Source organism: Schistocerca cancellata, chromosome 4 (genome assembly GCF_023864275.1).
Source record: "Schistocerca cancellata isolate TAMUIC-IGC-003103 chromosome 4, iqSchCanc2.1, whole genome shotgun sequence".
Taxonomy (NCBI): Eukaryota; Metazoa; Arthropoda; class Insecta; order Orthoptera; family Acrididae; genus Schistocerca; species Schistocerca cancellata.
Window position 1 is genome coordinate 717,899,590 of NC_064629.1, and position 16,709 is coordinate 717,916,298.

The 16,709-nt window shown below is 37.7% G+C and overlaps 1 protein-coding gene across 3 annotated transcripts in view; it reads right to left on the reverse strand.

Annotated features, from left to right (window-relative positions):
* The window catches only part of LOC126183746 (uncharacterized), a 526,769-nt gene that overhangs the window by 13,273 nt on the left and 496,787 nt on the right, over positions 1-16,709 (reverse strand). For all 3 annotated transcript variants that reach the window (XM_049925962.1, XM_049925961.1, XM_049925960.1), the window contains exon 8: positions 654-885. In XM_049925962.1, the coding sequence (XP_049781919.1) occupies positions 654-885 (232 nt within the window). The remainder of the gene's footprint in view (positions 1-653; positions 886-16,709) is intronic.

The following is a 16,709-nucleotide window of genomic DNA, read 5'->3' on the forward strand; positions in this document are numbered from 1 at the left end:
TGACACAGTTGTGGCACTTCCCTAAACTGATCCATGTAAGCTTCAATTACCAGTGTCATGTAGGTGAAGGCATGGTACATTAAATTATTACAGCATCAAGAAAAGGACATTATGCATTATAAACTGAATCAATGATTCAGTTTGTCCAGTTCCCCTCTCCAACCATGTCTTCTCAGAAGCCTTTGGATTGCTCAGAATAAAAAATAACAATGAAGTGCACATGGAGGAGAAAGACAGTTTTAACATTTAGGAGATATCATATCCATATTCTTAATGTATTTTGTTACCTCATTTCTGTACTCTTTAGATGTTGTTTACTCACAAAATCATAGATCTACATAAGTACTCATGAAAATATAAGGAAGTTACAGCTAGATATTGTTAGTTTGCCTAGTTTTGTTACTGTATGTCAACTCTAACATTTTCTTATGGGTCAGATTTCCTTTATATCCAGATAATTTCTGTCTGCTGCTATGATCCAGTTGAAGGTTATCAATTATGAATGGTGTATTAGCTTTTACATGAAGTTGTACGTATAGTGTAAATACTAAATATATTTTAGGCATTTTTGATATGAAAAGCCACAAAAATGCAACATCACTCCACAATTTCAAGATACAAAATAAGAAAAGAGGCACTGTAACAGCACAAACCTTTACATGAAGCTTGAGTAGCTGGCTCGGGTATATTTTCTGAAGTAACTATGTTATTAGTTACTGAGGTGGTATTGAATTCCACTTCCATACCTAGGGCAGATGTATTTGTACTTCCCACTTGGGCTGCAACAGCTAATTCACAGTCTTTTGATGCATCAGGCCCAAGTTGGCTTAAAGGTTTCTCTGCTTCTTTCTCATATGAGCTAGATCCTTCAGAACCATCATCTACCTGGAATGTAAATTTGATAATGCAGTTATAATATATACTGTTTTCTTTGTCATATTTGATTTTTCTTTACATTACATTATTTAAAGTTTTTTTAAAGAAAGATATTTGCAATTAAAGCAAAATTTGTTACTTCATGCACATAAAAACACAGCATTTCATTTCATTTTATTATCTTCCTGTATATCGTTTACATGATGTAGGAATTGTCACAACAAAGTTATCATACTAGTACAAGTACTACAGACATAATAATGGAATATCACTTTCAAGGCATTTTTTAAAAGTACAAAGTACATATAAATTAAAATTTTTGGCTATAAATTTACACACAATCAAAGTACTCATCTATGTCATAGAAAGTTTTGCTTAAAAGGTAATTTTTAAGCTCAGTCTTAAGTTTTACTTCATCTATTATTGCCTTCATGTAGACTGGCAGAGCACTGTAGAGTTTTATTCCAAAATAACTTACATGCTTTTGGGTTTGTGTTGTCCTTACCCTTTCTACATACAAATTCTTACGAGTTCTAGTGTTATAATTATGGCAGTCCTCATTTGTACGTAGATTTTTCATATGTGCTCTTGTACACAGAATGCTTTTAAAAATATACAGTGATGGTATTGTGAGTATTTGCAGTTCTTTGAAAAGGGGCCTACAATGAGTTCTTGGAGAGTTATGTGTTATGATTCGTATAGCTCTTTTCTGAAATTTGAAGATATCTGTTAAGCTTGATTTAGTTTTACCCCAGAACACTATGCCGTAAGACACGATGGACTGAAAGTATGCAAAATACACTAGTCTAGTACAGTCTGTGCTGCATACTCTAGATAATATCCTCAATGCAAAACATTCCGAATTGAGCCTTGAGATGGTCTTTCCAGCTTAAGTTCTGATCAATGTGCATGCCCAAAAACTTTGTGAATTGTACACTCTCTATCTTCTTATCCATTAGTTTCAACTGGAGGTCCATATCTTGAGTTGCTTTGCCATACTGTATATAATTTGTTTTACTTAGATTAAGTGTTAACTCATTAGCATTAAACCAATGTTGAATATATTTCAGGACTATTTCAGTTGTGGTGGTTAATGATTTTTTATCATCACTTATAATTATGCTAGTGTCATCTGCGAACAACATTATTTTGGTAGAAATATTAGGATTTTTTATGTCATTTATATAAAGCAAGAATAATAAGGGACCAAGAACACTGCCCTGTGGGACACCTATTTCCAATTTCTTTGGATCTGAGACCCACTTGATTTTCTGATTTTTATGTTCTGCGATGATTTCTACCACCTGAGTTCTATCTTGAAGGTAAGATTCAAACCACTGCTTCACAACTCCCCTTACACCTATTGCCTCCATCTTGTTTAACAGAATTTTGTGATTTACTGTATCAAAAGCTTTAGATAAATCTAAGTTAATTCCCGCTACACATTTTTTAGTGTCGAGACTCCTGACAATCTCTTTGGTATAGGCATGGATAGCTGATTCTGTGCTGTGACCCGAGCAAAAGCCATGTTGATTGCAGTTTAGAAGTTTGTGAGCATCTAAGTAATTTATGAGTCTGGTTTTCATTAATTTCTCTAGAATTTTTGAAAATGATTGGAGAATTGGTCTATAATTTTCTACCTTGTATGGATCTCCTTTTTTAAACAGAGGTCTAACCTTAGAGATTTTCAACCTCTCAGGAAACACACCTTCGCTGAAAGACAAATTGACAATATGTACCAGGGGCTTTATAATTGGTTGGGCAACTTTTTTTTATTATTGACACAGGCACTTCATCCACACCTGCAGACTTTTTTTTATTTTAGACTCTTTATCACCTTTAATATTTCATTATCATTTGTAGGAGTTAACAACATACTACTGTCTACTTTTGGGGCTGTTAATTTCTCATGTTTAGTAAAGTTTTTACTTAATGACACTGGTACACTTAAAAAGTAATTATTAATGTAATTTGCCAGAGTTTCATCTTTTAATTCAATATTTTCACTATTTTTGAGTACTATTTCCTGATCCTTGAGGCCCTTACCTGTTTCCCTTTTCACAATTTCCCGAATAGTTTTTGATTTATTGCCTGATTTTCTTATTAATTTATCATTACTTAGTAATTTTGCTTTTGTAATTACTTTTCTATGTATTTTTTTTTTTGTAATTTGTTACAAATTCTTTAAACTTGGGGTCAGTTCAACTTTTCAGTCTATAGTTAAGCATTTTCATGGTCCTGGAGGAATTTCTAATACCTGTTGTGATCCAGGAGTTAGCATGTGTATGCCCATATGTGTTTGTTTTGACAAGTTTCTTAGGAAAACACATTTCAAAATTCAACATAAACAGGGAAGAAAAAACATTATATGCAGTGTTTGTGCTAGTTTGTAACAGTACTTCTGCCCATGATTGGTTAGTCAGTGTATTTATGAAGTGACTGCAACTATTTGTGGAGAAGGTTCTTTTGTACATTTGGTATGAACTATTTTTGGTCACAGGGGCTATGGGAAATTTAAGGATAAGTGCATTGTGATCAGATATTCTTAGGTCAACATTTATTACATCTATATCTATGGCATCTTTATTTGTGAAGATATTATCTATGAGACTTTTTGAAGAGTTTGTTATTCTTGTAGGGTTAGTTATATGTGGATACAAATTGAAGCTATGTAAAACATTCAGGAACTGATCTTTGGATGCACTTTCAGTCAATAAGTTGACATTAAAATCTCCAATTATAATTATTGTTGATTTTTTATTATGTAATATTTTGAGCAATGCCTCTAACTTATTTCTAAAAATTTCAGGATCACCACATGGTGATCTGTACACTGACATTATTATTAATTTACTCTTTTGCATATTCAACTGTATTGCTGCAGCCTCATTAATTGGAAACCATTATTCATTAAAATCATTACACTTTTTACATAAAGCAGTTTTAATTTAGAATAAATTGAACTAAAAATGTATAGCCATATTTTCAAAACATTTTTAGAAACAAGCATAAAAATCAACCTTCGAATACCAGTGCATTTATACTTTAACAGTATTTACAACTGATAGCAAAGTGGAGTTTTAAATGAACAGTGGATCACTTAAGTAATGACAAGAGAGAATTAGTTATCATGTGTATCCTTGTTTATGATCTGAACTGTAATCTTGGCATTTTATTATAAAAATGTTCAGTAAGCTGCCCAAAGAGAGAAGATAAAAAATTGTGAATCTACAGAAGTCCACAAATAAGTTGAAGGGGAATCAGATGAGCCATTCATTCTATGTACAATAAAGATATGAGGATTCTGGTTCTCCAACATCTGTTAGCATTACAGGATAATGTTTATGCAAAAATAAAACTTCATTCTTTTAGTAAATCTATTTATTTATTTGTGTGGCTCACTGCATGTTGCAAGCCTTTTTAGTTGGTGTCTTATTTCAACAACTGTAAGTAATCATACATCAATGTGAAGTGAAATATGACAGGTATATAGCAAATGAATAGTGTACAATATATTGCAGATGAATAGAAAGAGTTTCTTCCTGTGTAGCAGCTTTTCTTCAAAGGATCTGTCTGATGCTGCACTGTAATTTGATCTTATTTGTTTTTGTACTATCACATCAACTGAGACTGCAAAAACAGTGTCCATATTTGCTAATTATGAATGTATGGAATGCTTCTGCCTATCCAGTTATGTTATTTAAAACACAGCACACATCTAACTTTTATTTTAATAAATGTTTAAAGTTCCAGTTTTCCTCTGGTTAACAAACAATATTAAAAGAGTCTCCAGAATTAAAAAGGGTGGTAACAGCTGCCACAGATTAGTTACAGATCATTATTAGTAATTTTAGTACTTTGTAAGGTAGTTGAGGCCATAATATACACTCATTGTCATAGTAACCTTGGGAAAGTGACCTCCTTTATAACAAAGAACCTGATTTTCATGAGGAAGAAATACCACTGCAGTTCTTTTGGAAATTAATGTAAAATATTAATATCTTTTTTAATACAGGAATGTGGCATCACTTGTTTTCTGTGACCATTGAAAAGCCATTGAGTGAATTCCTAGTGATATTTTATTTGGGAAACTGGATTTTTATGGAATACATAATCACGCTTGACTGTAATTACTTTTCATTTTAACATCAGAAAATGATATCTTTCAATCAAAACTGAACATGTCTTAGTTGAAATTAAAATTAGAACACATCTGCTCTCTATCAGAAAACAATGAGTATCTTGATTCTTCTTTCAGCTGGCATACTGCTAATAAAATTCTATGTAACAAGACAAAACACATCATCTTCTGTTTGAAGTGTGAAAGGCCATAGAAACTGAATCACTAAAACCTTTAGATGTGCATATTGGCTACCTAGTGCAGAAACAAAGAGAGATAGTCAACAATTACTATCATTGTGTGACATACTTTGGGATATTCCAGTCACTGTAGGGACATTCCATCACATTACCAACATGAAAAAAAAAAACAGTTTTTAAAAGAAGTTGAGCATCAAAAAGGGGTTTCAGGAAAGGTCGTCCAACAGCTGAACAGATCTGTAACCTCAAAAGGATTATTAGATATTGTACTCTATGTCCTAAGCAATATTTTTTTATGGACATAAGGCAATCCCACATTTCAATAGACCATAAAGTCCTGTTAATTTGAGATTGACTTTAAAGTGCTGGCATTAATTACAGCCACTCTGACAGATACAAATTCCATAATAAAGTTCCTAGGATGCTTCTCAGATTGATTTGAGATCAAAACAGGAGCCAGACAACATGATGAGATGTCACTGATGGTCTTCAACTGTGTTCTTGAAAAAACGAAAAATATCATCAGGATCCAGTGAGCAAGATTAATAAAAACCGACTACAGCCTGATCAGAATGAGAACTAAATTGTAGGGAATTATGGTGGTCTGTCTAGCTTTTGCTGATAATATAGCTGTTTTGTCAAATTATGTAGACACTACTAGGGTTCAGATCGAAATATAAAAGCAAACCAACAAACAAACTGATCTGCAAATATAATTTGAAAAAACACCAGAAATAATAACTAATACGGAAGATGTCACTCCTAAAACCCCAGATGAAATATGGAGACACCAACAGACTAAAAATGTTTAAGTAGCCAGGAGAAGTCATTAATAATAATAAAAAAAAAGAGCCATTCATATAACACTAAGATACATCACTATGAAACAGTTCCAAAGCCAGTAGTCATGTATGCAACTGAAACCGTATCTCTAAATGCAAATGAAAGCCTCCTTGAAGGACTATGGAGAAAAGAGCATAGAATAATTAGAGAAATCATGGGATCTAATTATAAGAATGGTGTTCACCAAAAAAGATACAATAAGGAAATTTATGGAAGAATAAAAAAAAAATTACAGACTTGCAAAAGATGTATTATTTTATGGTCACCTCAAATAAATGGCCAGGAAAGGATTTAACAAGGAGATGTTCCAATTATTTATTCAAACCCCAAACCAAAATTCCCAAGTTTAGATACAAATCAAACCTAAAAATTCTTGTAACAGGGATTTCCTCCACAAGAAGATGATGATAAACAGGTTACACTAATATGAGCAGCCAGAAAGAAGAAACACTGCCCCTTGCATGGAGGAGAATAAGCAAGCCCACTCGCAAAGACTGAAGTATATCTGGGTGACAAAGAAAGCAAAGTTCACTGCAAGATGTAAAAAGACTTAATGTGGGCCTAGATGGCACCACCAGAATAAATAAAAATAAAAAATAAAATGGTCATGTAATTTGTATGATTGATCAAGGAGGTAGTGTCATATATTTTTTTATGAGGACCGAAGTACTTACAATTGTGAATTTAAACATTTATGTTTTGTTACATTGTATTAAAAATAATATTTCTTAACTTGTAATGAGGGAACAGGTTCACCAAAACAACCATGGAAAAAAGGCTAATTTGAATGTACAATGACACAGATTACTAATAACATAAATTCTCAGAAAGTGAAACTACTCAGACTCAATGGTAAGTTAGTACACTCATTCCAGTCTATATCACTAAAAAGTTTCAAAATAAAATAGTGCAGCTGGCAGTCAGACAACAAATTGCAGCCTACAACATTACTTAGTTATTTGATGTGCATAGTGATTAAGTTTTTTCTATGAAAATTCATTGTAATCTACTGTACTCTAATGAAATGTATATCTGTATCAATGGCAAAGCCTATTTCCTACTTAAATGACCAAAAGCTAAAAATGATTCTTTATTCTATTCATTACTAAATGAAGCATAGGCAGAATATTCTTTACTAGCAAAATATGATGAGAAAATCTAACAAAGGGTAGTTTTTAGTGTTGTGTACATATGTAATTAATAACAGTTTTTTTGTTCTTATACTTTTAATTTATTCAACATTGTGGAGGGCCCTCCTTGATGATGGTCTCTATGGAATGCAGCACGTAAGTGAGACAGTTATTTTCAAGTTTGTCAACTGGAAATATCCTGTAATCCAGATACATCATGTCTTTGAGATTGACAGTTGATATGGACCATTTATCCAACAGCAAACTTTGAAAGCCAGGACAGTTCACCCAACATTAACCACTCAAAGCCATTTTCTAAGACATTACCAAAGTTAGTATATCAAATATCATTATCAAAAGACACTTAGAGTGAAATCATAATTTCTGTTAACATAACAAGTTACAGACATTGCAGTACAACAATATTTGTATGAAACACATACACAATCCAAATGACTGTGTGAAGTTCCATCCAACTGCCAATTACATAAACCATACATTATTTGCAATCTTAACTCAGTATGATTAGCCAGTTGAGTGCCAAGAGACAGATTTAATTGCAAAAGTTGGGAAGTGCTTAATAAACTTCATGTTGGAATGGGGAGGAGAATGAGATGACTGTTCACATCCTTCTATGTGAGTGGAAAGAGCAGTCAATGAAATGGCATTACATGATGCAAGAGAACAAGAAAAACATTTTAAAATGTGCACACCACAGGATAGGACATGGAAAGTGTCTTTTGGGATAAGAATGGTGAATTCCTGGTGGTTTTTATGGAGAAAAGGAAAACAGTCAATCTGGTGCAATACATAAGCAGTCCATATACAAATTTAAGCTTGTCTTCAATGAGCTGGCCTATTAAAAGCTCCATCCCATGAGCATATTAATGCAAAACAATGCACAAACCATTGCTGAGACACTGAAATTTGGAAGGGAAATCTTACCTCATCTATCTTACAATCCACTTCTAATGTCATTAAATTACTAACTGTTCAGGCTACTAAGTGAAGCATTACCTTGAAGATGCAAAGAGTTTGCAAAATTCTGTGCAATAATGGCTGAGAAACAGAGGCAGTGATCTTTGGCATTACCTTGTTCACAGGCATATAAAAATATTGAAAAGGACAGAATATAGTAAAAAGAGAATAATTACTGATACTCACAAATTCTGTAATTACATGTATTAACTTCACTTCACTTTCTTGTGGAATAAAAGAGAAATGACTTTATAGGAATTGCCTTCTGGCAAAACCACATGATAAAATAAATAAAGTTGCAAAAAGAAGACTCCAAATGAATAACAAGAAATAGAATGGTTGTACTTATAAAAATATGCCAAGAATGACAGAACCTTTTATAAAGAGGACTGAGTACCTTAGTGTTGCAGCAGCAGTCAGGGGTTTCTTCTGTTGTAGAAAATGGCAGACAAGAAGTGCTGCAAGATGAAAAAATGGCATGCAGGCCACTCAGAATCAGAGAAAACGTATCTCAGAATGCCTTTGGTTAAAACAGCTGTCTTTTTATGTTTACATTTACTAAAAAGTTTTGTAAATTAAACATTATGTAGGCTGATTTAGAAACCCTGTTTTGACTAAAACAACAAAACTGAATCAATGGTAAGATATCACATTGTAATATTCACTGTAGAATTATGAAATATGAAATTAAGCTCTTCGTTACAAAGCTACTTTCCAACTGTATTCTTTTGCAATGTTTTAGCACCTTTCAATTAGTTCTTTAAGGCTGTAGTAATGACTTTTATATCCATTGTTAGTAAATAATTTTAGTTTGCATTGCATACTTATTTAAGCTACAAAGTTTCCAAGAAAGTGAAATGCACACGTTGAGCTACCACCACCACAGCAGGAGCAATAGCAGCAGGACAAGATAGAAATAACATAGTTGCATACAATGGATCCTTGACTTTGAAGGACAAAAGTTCTGCTGGTTAAAGCTAATACAGCAGTTTGAAATCTGGTTCCAAACTCTAAGTCTCACCAATAAATCAGTAACCTTCTGGTCTCTGCAGGTCTCTTCCACATAGACAACCCACTTTCATGATTCTTGAAGCAAGTGTTTGTGATGATTAAACTAAAATCTGTGCAAAATTTTAACAAGAGGCTTCCTCTTTCATTCCTTTCCCCCAATCCATATCCACCCAACATTTTCCCCATCCTGCTTTTCCCACTATTGAATTCCAGTCCCCAACATAATTAAGCTTTCATCTCTCTTAATTACATGAATAATTTATTTCATCTCATTATACTTTTCTTCAATTTCTTCATCATCTACACAGCTAGTTGGCATATAAACTTGTGCTACTGCAGTAAGTGTTGGCTATGAAAATGCATTCACTAAGCTGTTCACAGTAGCTTAGCTGCATTCCTATTTTATTATTCATTATTAGATATACTCCTTGATTACTCCTGCTTGATTTTATATATATAATCCTGTACTGACCTAACCAGAAGGCCTGTTCCTCTTGTCATTATACTTCCCTAATTCCCACTATATCCAATTCAAAACCTATCAATTAATGGAAAACCCAGGATGGAAAAACAACAGCATAATGAAAAGGATGGATTGCTATTCGCCATGTAGAAGAGACACTGATTCACAGACAGCCACAATGAAAAGACTGCTATACATTTTAGCTTTCAGAAAAAGGCCTTCTTCTATAGTAGAACGCAGACATATTCACATAAGCACAACTCACTCACAGTCACATGACCACTGTGTCTGGCCACAGTTGCTGGACTGAGTCATAACTGTACCCAATGGGAGCAGCAATCTGGTGGTGGGGTAAGGAGGAGCCATGGGGCAGGGATGAGGTACAGCAGAGTGGCGTAAAAGAAGGCTTAGTTCTGTATGTGGGACCCTGCAGGGACATGGTCAGGACAGGGTAAGTTTGAGGGTGGGGGCATACAGATGTGAATAAAGAGAAATAGAGAAGGGGAAAACGACTAGTGAGTGCACTGGTGGAATAGAAGGCTGTGTTGTGCTGGAGTAGGAGCAGGGAAGGGGACAGGTAAGTAGAGGACAGGGACTAGGAAAGTTTGAAGCCATGGAGGTTAGGGGAACATAGGATATACTGCAAGCAGATTTTGCACTTGTGCTGGTATTGGTAAGAAGGACCCTAATGTCACACACTGTCAAACAGTCATTGAAGAGAAGCAAGTTGTGTTGGGCAGCACGTTCAGCAACTGTGTGATCCAGGTGTCTCTTGGCCACTGTTTGTTGGTGGCCATTCATGCAGAGAGACAGCTTGTTAGTTGTCATGCCCATGTAGAAAGCAGCATAGTGGTTGGAGCTTAATCTGTAGATCACATTATGGCTTTCACAGGTAGCCAAGCCATTGATGGGATAGGAGATGCCTGCCTGGAAGTAGAGTAAGTGGTGTGGGAGGATGAATGGGACAAGTACTGCTTCTAGGTCTAGTGCAAGTACATGAGTACTGAGACAAGAGGTTGGGGACAGGGGTGGAGCGGGGATGGACAAGGATATTGTGTAGGTTTGGTGGGTGGAGCAATATCACTGTGGAAGTATTGGGAAGGATACTGGGTAGGATATTCCTCATTTCAGTGCATGGCAGAAGCAATTGAGTTCCTGGCGAAGTGTGCAATTCAGTTATTCCAGTGCTGAGTGGTAATAAGCCATGAGGGAAGTACTCCTTTGTGGCTGGGCAGTGAGTATGTGGGAGGTGGTGGATTACTGGAGGGACAAGGCACAGGAGATCGGTTTCTGTACAAGTTTGCATGGTTAAAAAAAATCAGTCTGTGGGGGCCTCCATGAGACCCATGGTACATTAGGAGAGGGACTGCTTATGTCTGCAGATGGGATGACCACAAGTGGCTAGGCTGTGTGGTACGGACTTCTTGGTGTGGAGAGGATGACAGCTGTCATTGCAGAGGTATTGCTGGTGGTTGACAAGTTTGATTTGGACAGAGGTACTAATGTAGCCATCCTTGAGGTGGAGGTTAGCATCAAGGAAGGTGGCTTGTTGGGTTGAGAAGGACCAGGGGAAGTGAGAGGTGGAGAAGGTGTTGAGGTTCTGGAGGAATGTAGACAGGCTGTCCCCATCTTCACTCCCAGTTATGAAGATATCATCAATGAATCTGAATGAGGTGAGGGTTTTGAGATTCTGGGTGGTTAGGAAGGATTCATCTAGATCTCCCAGAATAGAATGGCATATGATAGTGCCGTGCAGATGGCCATCACTCTAAAATGGATTTGTTTGTGGGTGTTGCATTCAAAGGAGAATAATGGTGGATGAGAATATAGTCGGTCTTGCTGACGAGGAAGGACATTGCAGGTTTTGAGACATATGAGCACTGAGAAAGGTAGGGTTCAATAGTGGCAAGGAATGGACATTGGCCCTGCTGATCACTGTTGGTGCCAGCTCCCTCTACACTGACATCCCAAATGCCCATAGACTTGCTGCTATTGAACACTACACTTTCCAGTGCCAAACTGACTCCAAACCTATGACCTCCTTCCTGGTAAGCATGACCAACTATGTCCTCACCCACAGTTACTTCTTTGAAGATATCACTAACAAACAAATACATTGTACAGCAATGGGTACCTAATTCTTCATAGCCACCCAAAAATCCCAAGCCCCTCACCTGGTTCAGGTTCACTGATGACATCTTCATGATCTGGACTGAGGGTGAGGAAAACCTGTCCACATTGCTCCATAACCTCAACACCTTCTCCACCACTTACTTCACGTGGTACTCATGAGCCCAACAAGCCAGCTTCCTTGATGATGACCTGCACTTCAAGGATGGTTACATCAGTACCTCTGTCCAAATCAAAGCTACTAAACACCAGAAATATGTCCACTTTGACAGCTGTCATCTTCCGTGCTGAGAAGTCCCTTCCATACAGCCTAGCCACCCATGGTCATCACATCTACAGTATTGAACAGTCCCTCTGCAAATATGCTATAAGACAATAAATAAATATATAAATAAAATAAAAAAAGAATATGCACCTCAAAGAAGTTATGGAGATAGGGCACAAATTTATGTTCACACAAGGAAAATGCGAAATTGCAAATTGGTGGCTGTTGGATGAATGTGTGATGCTGCAGCACAGTTTCACTGCACAGCTGGCAAGGATAGTAAACAGGGGACAGTTTGATACCAGGGCACCAAGTGATTCTGAATTTCAGTCCATGTACTCAGGTGGATAGTAACTATACCTCACGGACAGGAGCATGAAGAATATACACAGTTGTCAGCATTGCAGGAGGATGTGTATTTGGGCTTCAAGAAGCTGGTTCGAGTAATCATTGAATTATTCAACATTTGAATAGGAGTGATGCCACTATTCAATGATGTCAGCAGCAGTTGCATCAACCATGCCTGAACATAGCTTCAAGAAGGTAACAGTTGACGAAGGGAGACAACAGAATGTGAGGACTGAGTGGTTGTTATGGGGGCACTCATAGCCCCTGATTCATCATTATCATCAGACATTCAGCTGGTGCTTCAGCAACCAGTAGTACTATTAATAGGCAGCTCACAGAAAGGGGGGGGGGGATGAGCTCCCAGTGCCCCTTGCACTGACTACCACTGACTTCTATACACCAAAGTGCCTGTTTGCAGTGGTGTATGGCCTGGTATCTCATTGACTGGAGTAAAATTGCATTCAGTGATGAGGCTTGCTTTGAGCTGAGCCCAATGACCAGCCAAGATGTGTCTGGAAACATCCAAAACAGTGGTGGGATGTACGGCACAACAGTCAGGAGTGATGGTCTGGGGGGCCATTCCACTTCATAGCAGGATTCCTTTGGTTGTCACCCATGGCACCCTTACAGCACAGCGGCATGATGACAATATTCTACATCTCATTTTGTTGCCCTTCATAGCAAGCTCTCCTGGGCTTACATTTTAGCAAGATAATGCCCTCCTGCACCTAACAAAATTTTCTGCTGCTTGCCTTTGTGCTTGCCAAATTCTACTTAGGCCAGTGAGGTTGCTGGATTTGACAACCTAAACACCAACTAGATAGAATTTGGCACAATATCCTTCAGGAGGACACCCAACAACTCTATTAATCAGTTTCAAGATGAATAACGGCTTGCATGAGGGCCAGAAGTGGACCAATGGGCTACTGACTTGCTCAATTTGTGAAGCTCTTTTCTCTTGAATAAATCAGCCAGTTTGTCTGAAATTGTAGTCATTTGTTTGTCTGTACATGTACACCACATCTATCAATTTCCATCCCATAAGGATAAATCACCCATGGTACGCAATCCTCCCCCTCCCCCCTTTAGCGTCTATACCAAGGGTCTCCCTGAGGCCTTCACAGACCAAAATTAGCCACCCAAACTTGTACAGAAACAGTTCTCCTTTGCCTTGTCTCTCCAGCCAACTACCTCCTCCCACATACCCATCATCTGGCCACAACAGAGCACTCCCATTGTAACTTAGTACTGCTCAGGACTGGAGCTACTGAATCACATTCTCCAACAGAGTTCTGACTACCTCTTTTTATGCTCTGAAATGAAGAATGTCCTACCTTCTGTCCTTTGCAAACCTCCCATAGTGGCATTCCACTGCCCACTAAAGCTGCAGAATATTCTGTACATTCCTACACCACCCCTGCTCACAACCCTCTTGTTTTGTGGCTCATATCTCTGCAATAGACCTAGGTGCAAGACCTGTTCCATACATCCTCCCACTACCACCTACTCCAGTCCAATCACTGGCATCTCCTGTCCCATCAAAGGCAGGACTACTTGTGAAATCAGTTGTGTGATCTACAAAGTAAGCTCCAACCACTGTACTGCATTCTATGTAGGAATGATCACTAACAAGCTGGCTGTCTGCATGAATGGTCACCAACAAACTGTGACTGGGTGATACCTGGACTATCCAGTTGCTGAAGATGCTGCCCAACATAATGTGCTTTTCTTCAATGACTGATTCACAACTTGCACCTTCAGGATCCTTCCTACCAACACCAGCACAGGTGGAATTTCTGTCGCAATATATCCTACGTTCCCTTAACCTCTTGGCTTCAACCTTCTCTAGTCCCTGTCTTCCTCTTGTCGATCCCCTTCTCTGCTCCCACTCCAGCACAACACAGCCTACTGTTCCACCAATACTGCCTCCTCTCCCCCATTCCCCCCCCCCCCCTCAAGACTGCAACCTAGCAGCCCCTATCCTGTCACCACTGCATCCCTGAGTACTCCCACAAACATCACTATGCCTTCGCCCTCCCCACCCTGCAATTTCCCCATCACCAGCCCATGCCTTCTCCTTACCCCCACCACTGGATTGATGCTCCCATCAAGCATAGTTAAGGCACAGTCCAGCTACAATAGCCAGAGACAGTGGTCATGTGCATGTAAGTTGTGCTTGAGAGAATCTGTGTTTTTTGCTGCAGAAGAAGGCCTTTTGGCCAAGAGCTAAAATGTCTGGCAGCCTTTTTGTTATGCCTGTCTGTGATTCAGTGTCTCCTCTGTGAGTAGCACTCTGTCCTTTTCATAGTATTGTTGTAACTTCAGCCTGTTCATTTCCCTTTTTAAATTTTCTAACCTGTCTGCCAAATTATGGGATCTAAAATTCCATGCTCCAACCCATACAATGTCTGTTTTGTTTCTCCTGCTAACATACTCCTGAGTTGTCCCCACCAAGAGATCCATATAAAGGACTATTTTACGTCTGGAATATTTTACTCCTCTGTGAGTAGCACTCTGTCCTTTTCATAGTATTGTTGTAACTTCAGCCTGTTCATTTCCCTTTTTAAATTTTCTAACCTGTCTGCCAAATTATGGGATCTAAAATTCCATGCTCCAACCCATAAAATGTCTGTTTTGTTTCTCCTGCTAACATACTCCTGAGTTGTCCCCACCAAGAGATCCATATAAAGGACTATTTTACGTCTGGAATATTTTACCCAAGAGGAGGCCATCAACATCTAACCATATAGTGGAAATTTACGGTAGTAGTTTCCTCTTGCTTTCAGTTATTAGCATGTCCAATCACCCAGACTGTGCTGTTACAAGGGCAGATCAGTCAATCAACCAGACTGTTTCCCCTGCAACTACTGAGAAGGCTGCTGCCCTCTTCAGGAACCACACATTTGTCTGGCTTCTCAACAGATATCCCCTCCACTGTGGTTGCACCTATGGTATGGTTGTCCGTATTGTTGAGGTACAAAAGCCACCCCACCATGACAAGGTCCATGGTACAGGGGAGGGGGGAAGGGACAAATACATTGTAGCAAACAGATGATCCCTCAATAACCATTCACCTCATTAATGGACAATGAATCACATGACTTGTTATAGGTACTTGCTAGTCTCACTACACACTATTAATTGTTCATAGTGCTTACATGTAGAAGTAATGACATTTACGAAACATCAACTGTGTCAGGGTAAAGTTGCTTTCTGCCATTAATGCAGCATATGAATAGTCTGCACTGAATACAATGATGATATGGGAAGGAATGAAACTGATATGCTTTCAAAACACATATTTTGCTAAGCTTTCATTCCAGAAAATGCTTGTCCATAGTGGTTAACCTTCTCGAGTCTCATGTTTCTCTCATATTTTATGATCAAAGTAATAATAAGCAGTTTTGTAACTGGAAACATAGTATTCTATTGCTACAGTAGCCAACTCATGCAAATACCTGGGTGTAACACTTTGTGGGGATATGCAGTGGAATGACAACATAGGCTCAGTCGTAGATAAAGCAGGTGGAAAATTTTGGTTTATCGATAGAAGAGTAGGGAGATAAAATCAGTCTACAAAAGAAATTGCTTGGAAGTCTCTTGTGTGACCTATCTTAGAATACTGCTGAAGTGTATGGGACTCATACCAAGTAGGACTAACAGGAGATATCGAATGAATACAAAAAAGGGCAGCACACAGGGTATAGGTTAGTCTGATCCATGGGAGAGTGTCACAGATATGCTGAAGATACTGAATTGGCATATGCCTGAAGACAGAAGCAAAGTATTCCAAGAAAGTCTACTTACAAAGTTTCTAGAACTAGCTTTACATGATGACTCTAGGAATGAACTACAACATCTCTGCATCACTCCCATGGGGTTGTAAGGACAAGACCAGATTAATTACAGCATACACAGGGGAATTCATTTTGGTTCCATATATGAATGGAATAGGAAGAAGCCCTGATAACTAGTACAATAACAAGCACCTTCTGCCATGCATTCCATGTGGTTTTCCGAGTGTGGCAATACATGTAGATTGTGACAAGAGTATCTTGGACTTGGTCCAAGATGTAGACTTTTTTTTTAATATTTGCTCACCACATCAGCTTTCAAGTTTAGTCTGCCTATAACAGGAACCTCAACAGTAGAAGTGAGGTGCACTGCTTACAACACTACTTTTATGCAACAGAAGAAGACTACACAGAAGTAGAGACTTGTTTTCAGTTTAAGAAGCATTTTTGAATGAAAGTAAAATAATTTATTTGCAACTTTTCCTTCACCATTATTAGCCCTCATTCCATGTTCTTTAGTAAAAATATGTTTTTATTTCTTTATTGTGTAA